The 18,585-nt window shown below is 43.4% G+C and overlaps 1 gene segment (V, D, J or C); it reads right to left on the bottom strand.

Annotated features, from left to right (window-relative positions):
- Positions 1 to 13,433: 13,433 nt before the first annotated feature.
- On the bottom strand, positions 13,434 to 14,206 carry LOC144233662 (immunoglobulin kappa variable 4-1-like). The segment is given in 2 exon segments: positions 13,434 to 13,912; positions 14,120 to 14,206. Coding segments are annotated over 2 exon segments (468 nt in total).
- Between the last annotated feature and the right edge of the window lie 4,379 nt (positions 14,207 to 18,585).

The raw sequence follows: 18,585 nt of genomic DNA, 5'->3' as shown, positions 1-18,585 counted from the left end.
AAATTTCCTCAAATCAAATGGGAACCAGAGAAGGAAAATATCCACAGTACCCCAGCAATGTAAGCTCTCCAAGTTTGTCTAATATCTAAGTGTGAATATGAATTTGGATAAAAGCTGGTTATCAGAGGGACACCTGGGTGGTGCATTTGGTTAAGCATCTGACTTTGGCTTAGGTCATGATTTCAACCTTGTGGGTTCAGCCCCACATCAGACTCTGCGTTGACAGTACAGAACATGGAGCCTGCTTCAGATTTTGTTTCCATCTCCTCTGCCCCTACCGTGCTCACGCTGTGTCTCTACCTCTCTTAAAAATAAATAAATACTTTAAAAATTATTAAAAATATGACCTCTCCATAAGAAATAGATTTTCTGTGGTGCCTGGGTTGTCTGTCGGTGAGTGTCTGACTGTTGATTTCAGGTCAGGTCATGATTCCAAGTTGTGGAATGAGCCCTGTTTTGATTCCACGCTGATAGTGAAGCTGCTTCAGATCCTCTTCCCTTCCTTCCCACTCCCCCACCATTTCCCCTACTCATGAACTCTCTCACTCCAAAAAATAAATAAATAAACAAAGAAACTGATTTTTGTCATACTCTCCAAATATGGTGCTTTCAATGTATCTTTCCTATTTTCTTCCCTAGATTGACATCAGAGCAGAAACAATACTCATACAGTTTCCAACATTTTTAAAAGTTTTTTCATTTATTTATTTTTGAGAAAGAGAGATCACAAGCAGGGAAGGGGCAGAGAGAGGAGGGAGAGAAACAGAGAGAGACAGAGATAGAGCAGGCTTCATGCTAAGCGTTTAGCCAGACACAGCTAAATCGAACTGAGCCAAAATCAAGAATCAGATGCTTAACCCACTGAATCACCCAGGTGCCTCATGGCCTCCAACACATCAGTGGCTCCAGGAAACAGAACCACTATTAACGGCAAAGGCAGCCAAGCCAAGACAATGATGGTGATATACACCGGCGTCAACACAAACCACGACAAGCTCCTACACATATTCTTAAATGTGTCTCCACTCTTCTCTCGGGGATTTCATCTTGGTTCAGTGGCAGTGGGTAGAGAGCAGATTCACCCTGAGAGGTGATAAGGTGAAATCTGAAGGTGCTGCGTATTACTTCTGTCAACGAGATGATCCTGCACCTCTCACGGTGATATTCTCTGTTACAAAAATCTCCAAAACCATCAGTGGGGAGTGTTCAGTATGTGGAATTCTGTGACCCATGGGTACCTGCAGAGTTTCAGTATGCAAATGCACACTGGCTTCCTTTCTCTGTTTGCCAGGCTGTACCTGACACACTTGATAAGGGAGAGACTGTAAGAGCTTTCCATGACATTATCCAGCTGAGCCGATGACCTCACTTTGAAGCGGAGGTAAACTCATGTGGCCGTGTCCCTGTCTTCTGCCACACCAATAATTTCCACCCCCAAAAAGTCAAAGGCACCAATGGATCCAAATAAATTACAGCAGTAAACACAATCTTCCCTCTCTCTTTCTCTAAGTACACTCACACTTAATAACACATTCATTTAAACTCTTCCTTAAAACTGGGGCATCTGGTTGCTCAGTCGGTTGATCGTCCACTTCCGCTCAGGTCATGACTCATAGTTTGTGAGTTGGAGCCCCACATCAGGTTCTCTGCTGTCAGTGCAGAGCCTGCTTCAGATCCTCTGTCTCCCTCTCTCTGCCCCTTACAAGTAACTCACTCTCTCTTTTTCTGTCTCTCAAAAATGAATGAACACTAAAAATAGACTCTTTTCTAACTTAGTTTTCGCCAGTTGGCCCTCGATCTTTCTCATCCCAGGGATGGGGGTGGGGGAAGAGAACAAGCGATGGATAGAACGTACACTGGGCACAAACCCCTATATATGGAGGCTCTCCTCAGACCCCCAGAAGCTGTCCTTTCGCTCTCTCTCCTGGTTTGCTCTTGTCACGATGACCACCAGAATGTCAATTATTATTAATTCTTAGATCTTTGTTCTTTTTTGAAATGGTTCAGTTCCATAATTCCAAGATTAAACAGCTATGCCTACATCGTCCCGAATACTGTCATCCGCTGACTTTTGGCTCAACGTCTTTGTGCCACTGCTTAAATTTCATCTAAAATTTCAAATACTTTTCCAAACCTAAAGACCACATACATAAACATCAAAAAGATTACCTCAAATGTGTGAACTTGAGGACCTGGGAGACCGAGATCTGTTATTTTCTTCCCCTAGCATGGGGACTATGCTACTCCATTGAGTAGCTGTTGTTGAAAGGCACTTTGCTTGGATCTGGTGAGAAAGCAATAATAGCACCAAAGTAATACCCATGTGTCGACATCCTCATTCCCAGACCGTGGCAGCTTTCATACTGCTACCACCTAAGGCCACTATCCAGAAAAGCTTTTCTGTGTAACTATAAAGCTCATGGCTCCTCATGGAACTTATGGATGCTCAACCAACTGAGCCACCAAGCTCTCCAGTTAGGGAAGCGTTTAAATGAGTGTATGGATACATGTGAGTGTGCTTAGAGAGAGGCAAGATTGTGTTTGCTGCTGTACTTTACACCGCTGAAGTAATACCTGACTCTGCAACAGTTTACTGAGTACTCAGCTTAGTAGTTAATGCCCACCAAACAAGGAAAACAGTGGCTACAGCAAGATTGCCAAGGAAGGAAACTGTTACATAATAATGATGATTTTGTTGATGTTTGTTGTGTGGTGAAGACCAGAAAAATAAGCTCCAAGGTAAAAGCAAATTCCCGAATTCACCATCATTTGACTGGGCTGGAATCCTTGAGGCCAATGGTTTAGGGATGATCTCATGATTCTGAGTTTGATCCCCGCATAGGGCTCTGTACTGACAGCATGGAGCCTGCTTGGGATTCTCTCTATTCTCTCTCAGTCTCTCTCTCAAAATAAATAAAACTTGGGACACCTGGGTGGCTCACTCAGATGAGTGACTGATTTTAGCTCAGGTCATGATCTCATGGTTCACGAGTTTGAGCACTACATTGGGATCTGTGCTGACAGCTCAGAGCTTGGAGCCTGCTGCGGATTCTGTGTTTCCCTCTCTCTCTGTCCCTCCCCATTCATACTCGGTCTCTCTGTGCCTTTCCTTCAAAAATAAATATTTAAAAAATTTTAATAAAACTTTCCAAAAGGAAAAGAAATGTTTCCTTTTTTTTTTTTTTAAAGACCAGAAACCAACAAGCCTACATGGGGATCTCACTTTCTCCTACAGCTCTTTCCTACTGTAATTTCTCATCCTCTTCTGAAGACATACATTGATAACAGTAGTCAACACAATATAATGGTGACATGAATATTAATTTCTACCCTTGAGGAGTAAGTAGAAACGTTGGTGTTTGTCAGTTTTTAGAACTGACTGAAGCCTCCCTCTTACCTAAAGAAATCTCTACCCCTCTTTCTGGAACAAACACCAATAAGACCAGTAAAGAGTATGATTAATCTCAAAGGTGGTATATATGTAAACTGTACATATACATACATATGTATGTATGTACATAATACAAATACAAATACATGTGTCACACACAAATACATGTGTCAGTGTGAGGATTATGAAGTATTTAGATCAAAATAAAACTATCAATTTTTGTGAGTCTGTGCTCCCATATACCCATGTTCACACAGGGGACACATAAATGCATTTCTACCCCAGAGGAATGTATAAGAAACTTGCTTAGTGTTTCTTTATACAGATTCATCTACTCCATGCCTACAGGCTAATTCTTCGCTGAATCACTGCCTTTTAGCATATATACAACCACCAATGGTTTCTGGTGAGAGGAGGTATTGAATTAGCCAGCACAGATGGCTTGTTTATGTGGGCAAGTGTGTGCGTCTGCTGGACATCCGCTGGGTCTCCCACACCGTTACTTCAGTAGCATTATAAGAATAGCATCTAGGGGCACCTGGGTGGTTCAGTTGGTTAAGCATCCGACTTCGGATCAGGACGCTCTGAGCCCTCAGAGGCTGGAGCCTGCTTCAGATTCTGTATCTCCCTCTCTTTCTGCCCCTCCCCTGCTCACACTCTGTCTGCCTGTCTCTCTCAAAAATAAAAACTTTTTTTTACAAATTAAATAAAAAAGGATAGCATCTAGCTAGCTGCCTATCCAGCTAATCTATTGTAGCTCAATACCGGGGATAGTGAAAAATGCTCAGAGGGGAAACTTCTATTCTGGTCTTGTGTTTAATGAACACACTGGAGACAGACAGCCTGATCTTGATTAGACCAGACCAAAGGTCATACCAGTCAGACCATAGTCAGCAGGTGTTACCCCACTTGCTATCATGGATTTTATCATCTCAGAAGGTGGTAGGAAAAATAGACCAGATATAATATAAGAAATCTGATAGTCTAGACATTTTGTACCATCAAAATTTTCTGTTTTTTTTTTTTTTAACTCTGTCAGCTACTACAGGAGTTAGGATTTAATCAAGTATTCCAAAAATAATTTCAATATGACATTCATTAGAGGAGAGAAGAAGAGGAGTTGGCTTTCATTCATTAATCCTTCATATGTGAACAAACACATCATTTCAAATAACACAACAGCCCCGGGACCAGTGTGGTGACTGTCCCCAGTCATATTCCTTTAATGGGAAGGATGCTGTGCAGCCACCTATACCCTCCTCATCCTGTATATGGAGTAAGATCTTGAAAAATAATCTACCCAGGGGCATTTGGGTGGCTCAGTTGGTTAAGCATTTGACTTTGGCTCAGGTCATGATCTCACGGTTCATGAGTTCAAGCTCTAAGTCTGACTCTGCGCTGAGAGCTCAGAGCCTGCTTGGGGTTCTCTCTCTCCTTTGTCTGTCCCTTCCTTGCTCATACTCTCTCAAAAATAAATAAATGAACTTAAAAAAACTAATTTAAAATAATAATGCTAATCTACCCAAAAAATAATGCTCTAACATTGTTGATGGGAATACAAACTGGCACAACCACAGTGGAAGATAGTATGGAGGTTCCTCAAAAAAAATTAAAAATCCAAATACTATACGACCCAATAATTCCCCTGCTGGGTATTGACCCAAAGAAACAAAAACTAATTTTAAAAGCTATATGTACCCCTATGTGTATTGCAGCATTATTTACAATAGCCAAGAATTGCAAACAAACTAAATGTCCATTGATAGATGAATGGATAAGGACGATGTGGTGTATAGATATGTATATATGTATAGTGCATATATATATAGTGTGTGTGTTTATATATATATACATATATATATAGTGCAGTCATAAAAAGAGATGAAATCATGCCTTTGTAACAACACGGATGGATCTAGAGGGTGTTATGCTAAGTGAAATAAGTCTGAGAAAGACAAATATATGATTTCACTTGTAAGTGGAATCTAAAAAAACAAATGAATAAACAAAGAAAAAAAAAGAAAAAGTAGAATCAGACCTACCAGTACAGGGAACAAACTAGTGGTTGCCAGAGGAGAGTGGGGGATGGGCAAAGTGGGTGAAAAGAAGTGGGAGTTACAGGCTTACAGCTATGGAATGAGTAAGTCATGGGAATAAGAAGCACAGCATAAAGAATATAGTCAATGATATTGTAATATCTTGACTGGTGACAGATTGTAGCTACACATATAGGGAGCAGACCATAATTTTAAAAACTTCTTCAATCACTATGTTGTACATCTGAAACTAACATAACATTGCATGTCAACTACACACATTTTTTTAGAGGTTCCTGTGTAGCTCAGTAGGTTAAGCTTCCAAGTCTTCATTTTGGTTCAGGTCATGATCTCTCATTCATGAGATCGATCCCTGAGTCAGGCTTAACGCTGTCGGTACAGAGTCAGCTTAGGATTCTCTCTCTCTGCCACCTTCTTTTTAAATAAACAAATAATCATACAAATAAACTTTTTAAAAGTATTTTTAAAAACACAAAACCAGAAAGGATTAATGCTCTATTTTGAGGAATTGTATCACTCCTGCATTGTTTTTCCTTCATTGCACAGAGTGTCAGTAACCTGGAGCCCATTGAGAACTGACTTATCCGCAGATCTTGTTTCTTCCCTTTCTTCCAAAGGCCAAGCATCTTCTACAGTCAGCCAAGCTCAGATCCCCTCGAGAGCCACTGTGAGGTCTCTGACACACAGGAAGCAAGGGCCATGACTTCCCAGTGTCTGAGGGAGAGTGGCTGGGCCCTCAACTGGTAAAGCCCCATGTATCACAGACATTGACTGTCCCTGCAAGGGATGGTGGCCCTCTGCCCTGGAGACACAGTCAGAGAGGCCGGACACTGGGTCAGCACAATGTCCCCGCTGGAGCCTGGAATGATAGACACAACAAACTTAACAGATCCACTGAGATCACCCCAGTGTAGGTCCACGTCATTGGTGATCCTGTGGTCAAAGTCATGGAGGACAGTCTGAGTTCTCAGAAAATAAAAGGTAACTGGGCAACCGGAAACCTACATCAAATGCTTTAATTTCAGCCACCAAGAGCCCAGAGACACCAGAAGCATTGTGGCCACACTGAGTTTGCCCAACATTTCTCCATATGCTCCCTCTCACCTGGAACCCAGAACAGCAAGATCCATAGCAGGAGAGCCACAGACCCTGTCTGTGATGGCTGGACTAGAGGCTGCACTGCAGGGGCCCTGACCAGCTGCCTTTAAGATGTCAGCACAGCCTGGAGCTTGTCTAATGACCACAACAGGCAAAGCAGCTCAGAAGACCTTGAAGTTGTGCTCAAGGGGCACACGTGCTCTCACAGCACCCTGTGGGACTCGGGGTCACCAGAAATTTCCAAGTGGAGCTCAAGCATGTCCCAAGAGACTTTGTGACCAGTTTCTTAAATCTTTGCCTTCTAGTCTGTTTGAGACACCACGTGTGGGAGTGTCCTGGTGCTGTCTTAACGTTAGCATACATGCTTGTCTTAATCCCTACAATTAAAATTCCATATAAGCGCAATTATGTCTTTCATGTTGATTATTATGAGGAAGAGAAAGCTGTGGGATTATAAAAGATGGAAACCGCGTAGCCTGGTACAGATGGGGAGGGGAGGTTGGCCCCACTGAGTAGATGACCTTAAACCAAGTCCGAAAATGTTATCAGGACCTGGAAATGGTAGGCAGTAAGCATGCCAGTATGGTGAAGTCTGGGGACCTAAACTAATCAGGGAACTTGCCTCCATTGGGTAAGATCTGGACTCTCCATCTGCTCATTCCTTTTTTTTTTTTAATTTTAATGTTTATTTATTATTGAGACAGAGAGAAACAGAGCATGAATTGGGGTGGGGGGGGGAGGCAGAGAGAGAAGGAGACACAGAATCTGAAACAGGCTCCAGGCGGGGCGCCTGGGTGGCTTAGTCGGTTAAGCGTCCGACTTTCGCTTGGGTCATGATCTCGCGGTTCGTGGGTTCGAGCCCCGTGTCGGGCTCTGTGCTGACTGCCAGCTCGGAGCCTGGAGCCTGTTTCAGTCTGTGACTCCCTCTCTCTCTGACCCTCCCCTGCTCACGCTGTCTCTCTCTCTCTCCTAGAAATAAATAAAACATTAAAAAAAAAAATTTATGAAACAGGCTCCAGGCTCCAAGCTGTTAGCACTAAGCCTAATGCAGGGCTAAAACCCACGAACGGTGAGATCATGACCTAAGCTGAAGTCGGATGCTTAACCTACTGAGCCACCCAGGCGCCTCTCCATTGACTCAATCCTGAAAGCCAATGTCATGCCCCCTCCCCCAAGCCCTCACAGGAAGAAGGGTCATTTTTACTCAGAGTGGAGAACAACCAGTCCCTAACTTCCCATTCACCCTGTATCTAATATATATGTGTCATGTACAGGCACCGGGACCAAGCAGAGAAGAAAAACCTATGTGGCCTCAAGCTCACAGGGCAAGAGGACAGCCTTTACCTACCACCTAAACACCTTCTCTCCCATGAGCTAATTCTTTGTCTTCTGCAAGATGCCCTCCCAAGTACCTTTCCCCAAACAGGAGCAGACTGTTTATCCTCTCCTAATCCATAATTATAGTTGCTTGTCATTTTTCAGGGGTCGGGCCAGGCAAGGGGGACAACCCAGGAGAGGGGCTGGCAGGCAGCATCACAGGGGACAGCACAAGCCTTGACCCTGCCACCTCTACCTTCATCCTCCGTGGGGATTTGCATGAACCTCCGCCCCAAATGCCTCTGCCACAGGTCCAGCCCTGTAGCCAGATGCTGATAAATGGGGCTTCTCTAGGGACAGGGTCTGAGTAGCCTGGGGAGGGGGAGAGGTAGTAAGATGGTGCCACCATTCCAGATCCTCAGGCTCCTGCTGCTGTGTTCCAGGTGAAAGAATGTCCCCAAGTGGAGGGTTCCCATGGGGCAGGTCCTTGTACTCCCTAAGAAGAGCAGTTGTTGGGTTTGTTTTTTTTTTTATTGATTTAGAGAGACTGAGTGTATGCACAAAAGCAGGGGAGAGGCAGGGAGAGAGGGAGACAGAGAATTCCAAGCAGGGTCCATTCCAAACACAGGGCCTGACATGGGGCTCAATCTCATGAGCCGAGATCATGACCTGAGCCAATTTCAAGTGTTGGAGGCTTAACCGAATGAGCCACCCATCCACCCCAGCACCCGATACGTTCAAACCATCTCCCAATGTACACCCTGTGAACTGCTAACATGCCCTGTAGCCTCAGGCTCTTCTAAAAGCTCCCTCAATTGTGTGCTCCCTCGACAGCCATCTTCAGGAGCCCCATTGCCCCCTTCATTTGCCACTTCTAGACCTTCTACCTAAAAACTGAAAACCCAGCCTTTGAAATCCATATAGGTAGACTATGTCACCCAGTACCACTCCTTCCTGCACTCGAACACCAGGCTCAAAGTCTCTCCTCATTTCTGGAATGTTTTAGTTCCTGGCACATAGGCCTTCCCACATGCCTGCTGGTTTCAATACATTCATATAGGATCCTTCCATTATCCCGCTCTCTCAGTTGTTTGATTGATTCTCCTCCAATTGTCTCTTCCCCACCCAATCTTGATCATTCACTCTCATGGCCATACCTTAGACACGTCGCTAGAAAATAACGGAAGCTACTCCATTATTAAAATGCTAAGCATCTCAGGCTCACCCACTTCTAAGAGCTCTGCAACTCACTCCACCTGCCGTGGCCATAGCCAGCAATTTCTAGCTCTCATTAGGCTGAGACCTGACATCAATAGGAAAATATATGTTGTCTTGCCACGGAAAATTTGGCATGTCTGTAGTGTGTCTGTCCAGGTTATCTCTACCCCTGTTCATTGTCTTTGAGCTATCCTGCAACTCTTTCTAAATAATTGGTAACTGATAGATGCATGATTCTGTCCTGTCTAGTAGTCATTTAGTTGACTTCTTTCCTCCCCTTGGAAAATCACTTTGCCTCCATCTGCAATGCATTCCTTCACCCCATATGTGTTTTTTGAGTTTTCCTTTGAACCAGTTACAACATCTTCCTAGTTCCACTCATGATGTGAGTGAAATAATTTAACATGTGTTCATTAATATGATATCTCCATGAGAGTCATAAATTTTACTGTTCTCTGAAAATTATCATTTAACATATCTATTGACCTATCTACAGTTTCTCTATGCCTAAACCCCTCATATTCTCATTTCCCTCCTTACTCAGCTTAAATTCCTTGATCCTTCTTTATAAGGACTCCTTTACAAACAAGAACTTCCTCACCTTCCATTATTTCATTTCATGCAAGAAAATCCCACCTTCCACATGCCTGCTGGTGAAAAACGCACAGCAATTCTGACTTCTCTCAACTTCAGATTCATGACCAATAACTTTCTGAGGGCCCTTAAACTTGCCTCACAATCATATCCCATTTCCATGGTCTATTCAGTCTCCACTGTTATTCTTTCCTTCTTTCTTCAATTCCGAACAACTCCTACCCCATACTAACTTAAAGCCAAGTACCCCATTTCCTATTTCCTAGGTCAACACAGGGGATCAGAGGAGAACATCCACTGGCTGTCCAACTGTCTTCTGACCTGCTGGAATGGGTATTGACACACTCTTCTCTTCTTCCTGGCAATGTGGGGAGGTGGACAGCCCTACCATCTGAGATCACTCCCTCTGAACACACATCTCCTGCCTCCTCAACTGAATTCCTTTGCATTTCTCCCGCTTTCCTGAATTATCAATGTTCTCTCTCTAGCATCGTTCCCATCAGTATGCAAACAATTTTTTTATTTTTATTTACTTTTTTATTTTTTTANTGAGTTCCTTATAGATTTTGGATATTAACCCTTTATCTGATATGTCATTTAGTATGCAAACAATTTAAAAAAAAAACTCTCTGACATCACATCTCCCTCCAGTTATGATTTTTTCACTCTTCTCCTTCACCATAAAGCTCACAGACTGAGCTGTCTACAGTCCATCCCCAGATCTTCTACACTCATTCTTTCTTGAGCTTTTAATTTTCTAGGGACTACCTCTACAATCTTATTGAAACTTCTCTTCTAAAGGTCATCAGTGACCTCCACATTGACAAGTCTAATGGCCACAAGCCAGTCCTCATCTCACTAGACCCATCAGCAGCATTTTAACACACTGACAATATTTTCCTCCTTGATCTATCTTTTACTCTGGATTCCATGGCAAAACACCATCTTGCTGGTCTTCCATCCCTCTGCTCCTTCACAGACTCCTTTGCTGATTCCTCCTCATCTCTCCTGCCTCAGAGCTCAGCCCCAGGCCTCTGGTCTAGGCAACGCATGTGCCACTGCTTATCATATTCCAAGCTCCAGTCCAATTCTCTCCCTGAACCCTAGACTCGTATATCCAATGGCTACTTGACAGCTGCATGTGGAGATCTGATACACATCTCAAACTTAAATATCCAACATCAAATTCCTCATCTTCATCCCCAAATCTACTCTTCCACAGTCTTCTCTATTGGAACAAATTGCAACTCCACCCTTCCAGAACTCAGAGAAAAACTCTGGAGTCACCCTGAGACCTCTCTTTCTCTCACGCTCCTTGTCAGAACCATAGGCATATTGTTATCTCTGTCTTCAAAAACACCTCTCTCTCTTCCTCCACTGCCACTGACACAGAACAGAGATGACATCGTCTCTAGCCTGGATGATAGCAGTGATCTCCCAATTGTTACCTTTCCAGTCTGGCCTCCCAGAAAGATCCTGCTAAACAACATATCAAAGTATGCCCTGCTCTATTTAAACCTCTCCCACTTACCACATCACTCAAAGCCAAAGCCAAATCATTAGAGAAGCCTACAAAATCTTATATACGGTGGCCGCCCTGTGATTTCTTGGATCTCATTTCCACTACTCTGCCCCTTGTACACTCCACTTTGGCAACATTGGCTTCCTTCTACTTCGCCAACGTGCTGATCACCTTCCCACAGAGAAATGTGCTGTATCCTCACTTAGAACCAATTACAACTCTACTGCCTAAAAGTACTTCTATGGTTCCTTTCCTCACCACATTGAAATAATGATTAATCACACCTCCTCAGTGCAGCCTTCTATGACCCTCAAGAGTAGATTGATTGCAAGTACAGATTCCCCATTCTTTATCCTTCCCTCTACCCATGCCTTTTGCAATATAACCTTGCAACTTCTTATATCAAGAGCTGGGATCGATTTACCCTCTTCTTCAACAGGATCAACTGCATCGATTATTAAAACTCATCCGATGGGGAACTGTGTCAGTACTAAGTTTAGGCTTCAAGATGCCTCGTGTGCTTTTACTTAGTCACTTGAGGGCCTGCCACCTGTCACTGAAGGTTGGGATTAGTCTGCCACACATGAGAGCCATGAGGCCCAGAGCCCAGACGGCACCAGCAGATAGTCACAGAAATGTGAAAGAGAGGAAAGAAGTGTGATCCTTTATGTAACAAAAGCACCTAGTTGCCCTGTCAGCTAACTTTAAACGCACGACAAGCCAGCCAAGGCCAATGAAGGTCAATCAGCCCTGGTTCATATTAACACAACTGCTCAGCCAACCAATAAACATGAGAGCAATAAAAATGCTACCATTCTAAGTCACTACATTTTGGGGGTGATTTATTAAATAACAATAGCTAACTAATATGTCATTGGATTTTAAGTTTCCACTCGCTCTTACCCTACCAAGCTTTGAATCCTTTCATATTCCTTTATGGCACTTCCAAAACAACATAGTAAGTATTCACTGACACAGGTATTTATTGTCTGTCCCTCCCAGCTGGGGTGAAAACAGATATCTTTGCTCTTGTTGCATAACAAACACTCAGAAAACATATATGGGTGGCACATGGGGGGCTGAGTTGGTTAAACATCTGACTTCAGCTCAGGTCATGATCTCACAATTCTTGTGTTCAAGTCCCGGTGGGGCTCTGTGTTGACAGCTTAGAACCTGGAGCCTGCTTCAGATTCTGTGTCTTCCTCTCTCTCTGCCCCTCCCTCATTCACACTTTGACTCTAACTCAAAAATAAACATTAAAAAAAAACTTTAAAAAACCCCCATCATATATCTGAAATAAATTACACTGGTAGTTTAATATGGGTACTTTCACAATATTTCTAATCATTATGAGAAGCTGTTTTGTAAGTAAGAGTGTTCAAAGAACACTGTCCAGGATTGTTGTGGTCTTTCCTGAAGTTAAACAGCATTAACCCATGTATCTGAGAAGGAGGTGAAGAAATTATATTAAAATTCTTGGGGTTTTTCCTGTTTTTTTTTTTTTTACAGTGAAATGGACTTGTTAACTAAATGTTTTCCAAGAACCCAAGTTATTGAACACTTAGAGCGTGAGTCCCTTCAGTTACAAGATTAGACCTGAATGCCCAAGGAATGCCTTTAAAAGAAAGAGGTGACAAATGTTGAGAAGACGGGTAAGGAACACTTGCACTCATATTTATATATACATAACACGTATTTCTAGAATGACATGTTTAAAGAATGAGAGAAGTGCTTTTGTAGGAAAGTACACCTGGAAGAAATGGAGAGGAGAGAGAAGGGGAGGTAGGAAAAGAGATAGAGCAGAAATGATTATCAGGTACATTGGCCAGAAAAGCTGAGAAATAAGGACCACAAAGGAAAGAGTGAGAAAGCAATGTTACCTTCCACGTAGGAGGTTTTGAATCAGAGAGGTCAAAGGTTTTATATTGGGAAGGGCCGGAGTTGGAAGGTGACTGGTGGGTGAAGAAAGGAGACCAAGAGAATAAGGAATTACAAGAGAAATGTTCCAGAGTCAAGGAGGAACAGGGAAGAGAGAATTCATCCATCAGGGTGTGAAATTCACCAGACCCTTCACAAAAAGGTAGCAACCAACCTTACTGGAGCAACTATGCCATCTGTCTGTGCAAAACACACCAGGTCCTGTGACACAAAAACTCCTGACAGACACTCTAAGACATCTTTATGGCACTTGTATTCACTAATTTCCCACAAAAAGCGATCCAGAAAAAGCCATTCCCCTTAATTTACCCGGGGTCTTAAAGAAGCCTCTAAAGCATAACTCGGGAGAGGTGACTTCTCAGGCAGACCCAGGAACGTGCGTGTTCAGGGCTGACCAGGGAGGCAGCAGCAGGTGCAGCGAAGCCTCCCTGACCCAGGGCCCTGGGGAGGAGGTTTGTGTACGAGGCTGAAGCACTGTGGGAGGATTGCTATAACCGTGCTGACAGTAATAGGTGGCCACATCTTCAGCCTGGAGGTTGCTGATGGTGAAGGTGAAATCTGTCCCAGACCCACTGCCGCTGAATCGGTCGGGGACTCCAGTTGCTCGGTTGGATGCCTTGTAGATGAGCAGCTTAGGACGCTGTCCTGGTTTCTGTTGGTACCAGCTGACGTAGCTGCTAACACTCTGACTGGCCCTGCAGTTCATGGTGACCCGCTGGCCCAGAGACCCAGCCAGGGAGGCTGGAGACTGCGTCATCGTGATCGCCCCGCAGGCACCTGCAATCACGAGGAGGTCATGATGATACATATGCACGTTAGCACAGACACCCTGAAATATGACATTTGAAAAGTGGCATACATGTCAGCGCATAATTGGGGCTATTTTACAAATATCCAGTGTTTCTCATTATATCTCATAAACATTTTTATAACTCTAAACTGACACTACTCCAAAAGGCATGTGGCAAATTTGAAATTTCTCACCTGAGACCCACAGCAACAAGGATATGAGGACCTGCCTCTGTGACACCATCTTGCTGTCCCTGCCTGCCCGAAGCAGCTTAGCTTATGTCGAAAAGGCCCCTTTTATCAAACCTGAGCAGCTGCTCTGGGCTTGGGGGGGAGAGAGGGTGAGCGGGGTTCTATGCAAAGCAACTGGTAAGTAAAGAAGCAAACGACATGAGCAGTGCATTGTGAAAGTATCTAATGTAAATTTAGAGAGCCAAAAATATCACAAAGATATAGCTGTAGGACTAGAAACACAGAAGTCAACTTAGAAACTCTAAGAACAATTTAGGAGTTAAAATGTCAAACTGCTAGTAGATCTAAAGGTGAGCTTCTATTTGAAATTCAAGACTGTTAAATGGGTTGAGTTTCCAGAAATGATGAGCTAGGCTCTTCATATCAATAATCCTGGTGAAATTATAATACATGCTGGGGATTAAGAAACAAACAAAGGTAGGAAGGAAGGAAGGAAGGAAGGAAGGAAGGAAGGAAGGAAGGAAGAAAGGAAGGAAAAAGGAAAGAAGGAAGGTAGGAAGGTAGGAAGGGAGGAAGGTAGGAAGGTAGGAAGGTAAGAAGAAAGGAAGGGAGGGTCAGAGGGAGGGAGGGGGTAGGAAAGGAAAGCACAGGAAAAAAATGGACAACTTTGGACCCAAAATTTAATAAAGTCTCTGACCAAAATTATTGGGATGCCACAATCATTTTTATCCTGCAGCTCTGTAAGAATTCTGCAAGCCCTTGAGCTCGATTTTGTGGCTATGCGGATGGCCAGAGAGAAGGGAGACAGGCTCAGAACTTAGTGACGAGAGAAAGGTGGGACTCTAATATGAGCTAAGGAAAGTCTGAAGTCTGATTTGTAGTTATTCTATTTTTTCAGTTCAATATTTCCATTTGGTGTGAAATTAGCCAGTTAATTAACTCTAGGTTCTTCCAAGAAAACTTATCTCCAGGGTGCCAGGGTGGCTCAGTCATTTGAGCATCTGACTTCGGCTCAGATCATGACCTCGCAGTTCATGAGTTCAAGCCCCAGATCTGTCTCCAGCCCCACACTGGGCTCACTGCTGTCAGCACAGAGCCCGCTTTGGGTCCTCTGTCCTCCTCTCCCTGCCCCAACCAGGTTCCCATTCTCTGTCTCTATCCCTCTCAAAAATAAATACATATAAAATAAGAGAAAAGAAAATTTTGTTCCATCCAATGGTTTGAGAAGTCAGCTCAGTATTGCCTGTTCCTAGTCCTGGTGTTCATTCTCTAGCAGAGGGAAGGGTGGGATTGGGGGGCATGCAATTCACTTACGAAACTGAGCGTGCATCACCATCAGGAGGGCATAGGATTTTGTGGCTACGGGTCTACTGCACGTCCAGCTACTGAACTCTTCCAGTATTTTCTGAGTGCGGGGATGAGAGACGCTTACTCGGTAAGGTGGCACATTGGCTCTTCTACGGGTGTCCATGTGGCTTCTTCACTGCTTCTGGGCCTAAAAATTTCCTAAGACTCAGCTATACTCTGTATCGAGTATCCCTAGTCGGGGATCCATACCTCACCCTCACAAAGAGCCAATTCTCCCATCACTCAGCCCCCCAGTTTGCCCCTAGGGATGTTTAATTTTATGTGTCACCTTAGCTAGGCTATGGTGCCCTGTGGTGTGGTCAAATGCCAAATTGGATGTTGTCCTGAAGGTAGTTTTTGACGTGATTAACATTTAAATTAATAGATCTTGCATAACACAGGTTACTATCCATAAGGAGGAGGGGGCCTCATTCCTCAGTTGAAGGCTTTAAGTAGCAAGACTGAGGTTTCCCAAAGGAGAAGCCATTCTTCCTTAAGATGCAACAATAGAAACTCGGCCTGTTTCTGGCCTACAGATTTCCCACTTACGGCTGCAGTATCAACACCAACCTCAATTTCCAGCCTGCCAGCCTGCTCTACAGGATCTGGACTCGCCACCCCACACACTCTCAATTCTCAGACTCTCTGTCTCCACGGATATCTCATTGGCTGTGCTTCTCTGGAGGATCCTGACTGATAACACTCTTCACATTCCCCAGGTTCCACCTCTTCAGCCTGGAAGAATGCCTGGCACAGCACTCGGTTCTGCCTCCCCACTGTCCTTTCCATAGACCATTCTTACCACTTCTCTTACTTTTCAATGCTCTCATCGGGCAGGACTCAACTGCTGAGCTGCATATATGGGTCATCTAGCAAGACAGGGTGGGACATGTCTGTTCTTTCCAATTCTCTCCCCTTTGCAAAAACCTTAAGGGAATATCCAATTGTATTTCTTTTTTATGTTTATTTATTTATTTTGAGAGACAATACAAGGGACTGTGTCCTTTTAAGTTTCATTTCTTGACAACCGCAAAGCCTCAGACCTTCAATTAATCTAATATTGAGATCTTAGGTGAAAGCTGCAAAGGAATTTGTCCACAGCATGGTCTTTGAATCCCATTTCTGAGATACGCTCTGAAAACTAGGCAAAAAAAAAAAAAAAAAAAGAGGAGCCCATATCCAAGACTATAATACTACTGCTGTTGCTACTACTGATAATAATAAACAGCAACAACGATACAGTCTATAGCCATCTGCTGACGCTTGAAGACCTGCTGTGTGTTTAGTGGTGCACTGAGGCCTTGCTTGTCTACAGTAATCAGTCACACAATAATCCTCTAGAGATGAGAGGTTCTTGGAGTTCAAGTTGTTCAAGGTACCATTGCTTACAGGGAAGAGGACGGGAAAAACATCTGATCTGGAGCCCATAATGCCTACTCATTGTTGAACTCACTCATTTAAAAAATAAAGTTCCTTTACTGTTGTAATGTGAATTTAAAGGGTACACCTGGGTGAACACGAGCAGATACATCCCCCCTCTCACCACCACTCAGATCCAGACAGACACACCCTCTCCAGCATCACACTTTTCCCTCTTGTTACTTCCAATCAGTGCCATGCCCCATCCCTACCACCAGAGGCCGCCATCACCTTTCTAATTTCCTCACCATGTAGTGCAGACTTTCTCTGTTCTTGTACTTCATTCATCTAAATGGAATCATGAAGTATCTACTTTCTGGTGTTTTGCTTTGTTGGTTCGACATGTTCTTTGAACTTTCTCTATGTTGTGTGGCAGTAACATGTTCCTTTTCACTGCAAAATACCTTGTTGTTACTAGAAAATGTCACAATATCTTTAGTTTTCAATTAATAAATGGGTTCAGATTTGAATATGTTATCAATACAGTTCTTAAGAACATGGTTTCAAAGTCTTTGGTGGAGTTATGCACTCACTTCCCATGGATGTGTTCCAAAGCATGAAAGCACTAAGCCAGAGCTAGCTTCAGCTTTGGTAGATACTATGGAACAGTTTTCTGAAATGGGGAACATCTTTACCCTCCACCAACCATGTGTAACATTTCTACTTGTGGTAAATCCTTTCCCTATATTGGCTATTGTCAGACTGTTTATTACATTCATATTGGTGGATCCTGAAGTAGCATTGTTGTGAAAATTTACATCTCCGTGATGACTAACGATTTTAAGCAATTTACCATAAGTCTACTATTGAGTTGCTATTTAGATAGTTTGTTTCTTGCATGGTGCTTGGTCTAGTCAGACACACACAGTTGGTCTTTTTTTTTTTTTAAAGAGTTCTTTATATTCTGAAANCACAGTTGGTTTTCTTTTTTTCTAAAGAGTTCTTTATATTCTGAAAATAAATTTCTTTTTGTCAGAATGTGAATGAGTATATCTTCTCCCATTTTATGGTTTATCTATTTGCTTCCTTAATGATACATTTGAAAAGGAAATATTAACTCTAATGTGGTCTAAATATTTTCATTTTTTTCTCCTGTCATTTTGAGGCGACGGGGGTCAGGGGAAGGTGGGTCTGTGCACAGATCTAATGTCTATTTTGTTCTCTCTTGCTGGTAAATGACTTTATGCCTGGCTTAGTATGTGTGAAACTTGCTTCTGCTGTTTTCTGGTGCTCAGATTGAGGAGAAGTAGCTTATTCCCACCAACATATAACTTTTAGTGTCTATGGATATAACCACAAATAACAATAAATTATTAGTTGTGCTTGTCTGAACTGGCATTGGTCCATTTGCCCAGGGGATACTGGCATGAGAGCCTCCATTGGCTTGAGTGCACTGATTTAATGGGAATGATGGAGAGGAGGGTCTGCTGTGTGCTGCTTAGATTCCCCTTCGCAAGTAAGAGCTGTACCGCTGCAGGTGCTGTGAGGGCTGCCTGCTGGCCACCCTCTGCTGGTCGTCCTTTGAGGAGATTACCTTGCTGAAGAATGACCTGGCCCGGGTGACATTTCTTTTCCAGGAAAGACAATACTTACTGGATGCAAAGGTACAAAGGCCCAGCCCCCTTGTTCCACTGCCAATCAGCTCTGTAGAGCGATTGAATCTCTAGACATCCCTGTGGGGTGGCGGTGGCTTTTCTTGAGAC

This window comes from Crocuta crocuta, unplaced genomic scaffold (genome assembly GCF_008692635.1).
Source record: "Crocuta crocuta isolate KB4526 unplaced genomic scaffold, BGI_CrCroc_1.0 scaffold275, whole genome shotgun sequence".
NCBI classification, from domain to species: domain Eukaryota; kingdom Metazoa; phylum Chordata; class Mammalia; order Carnivora; family Hyaenidae; genus Crocuta; species Crocuta crocuta.
This window is presented reverse-complemented; position numbering and strand designations above follow the sequence as displayed.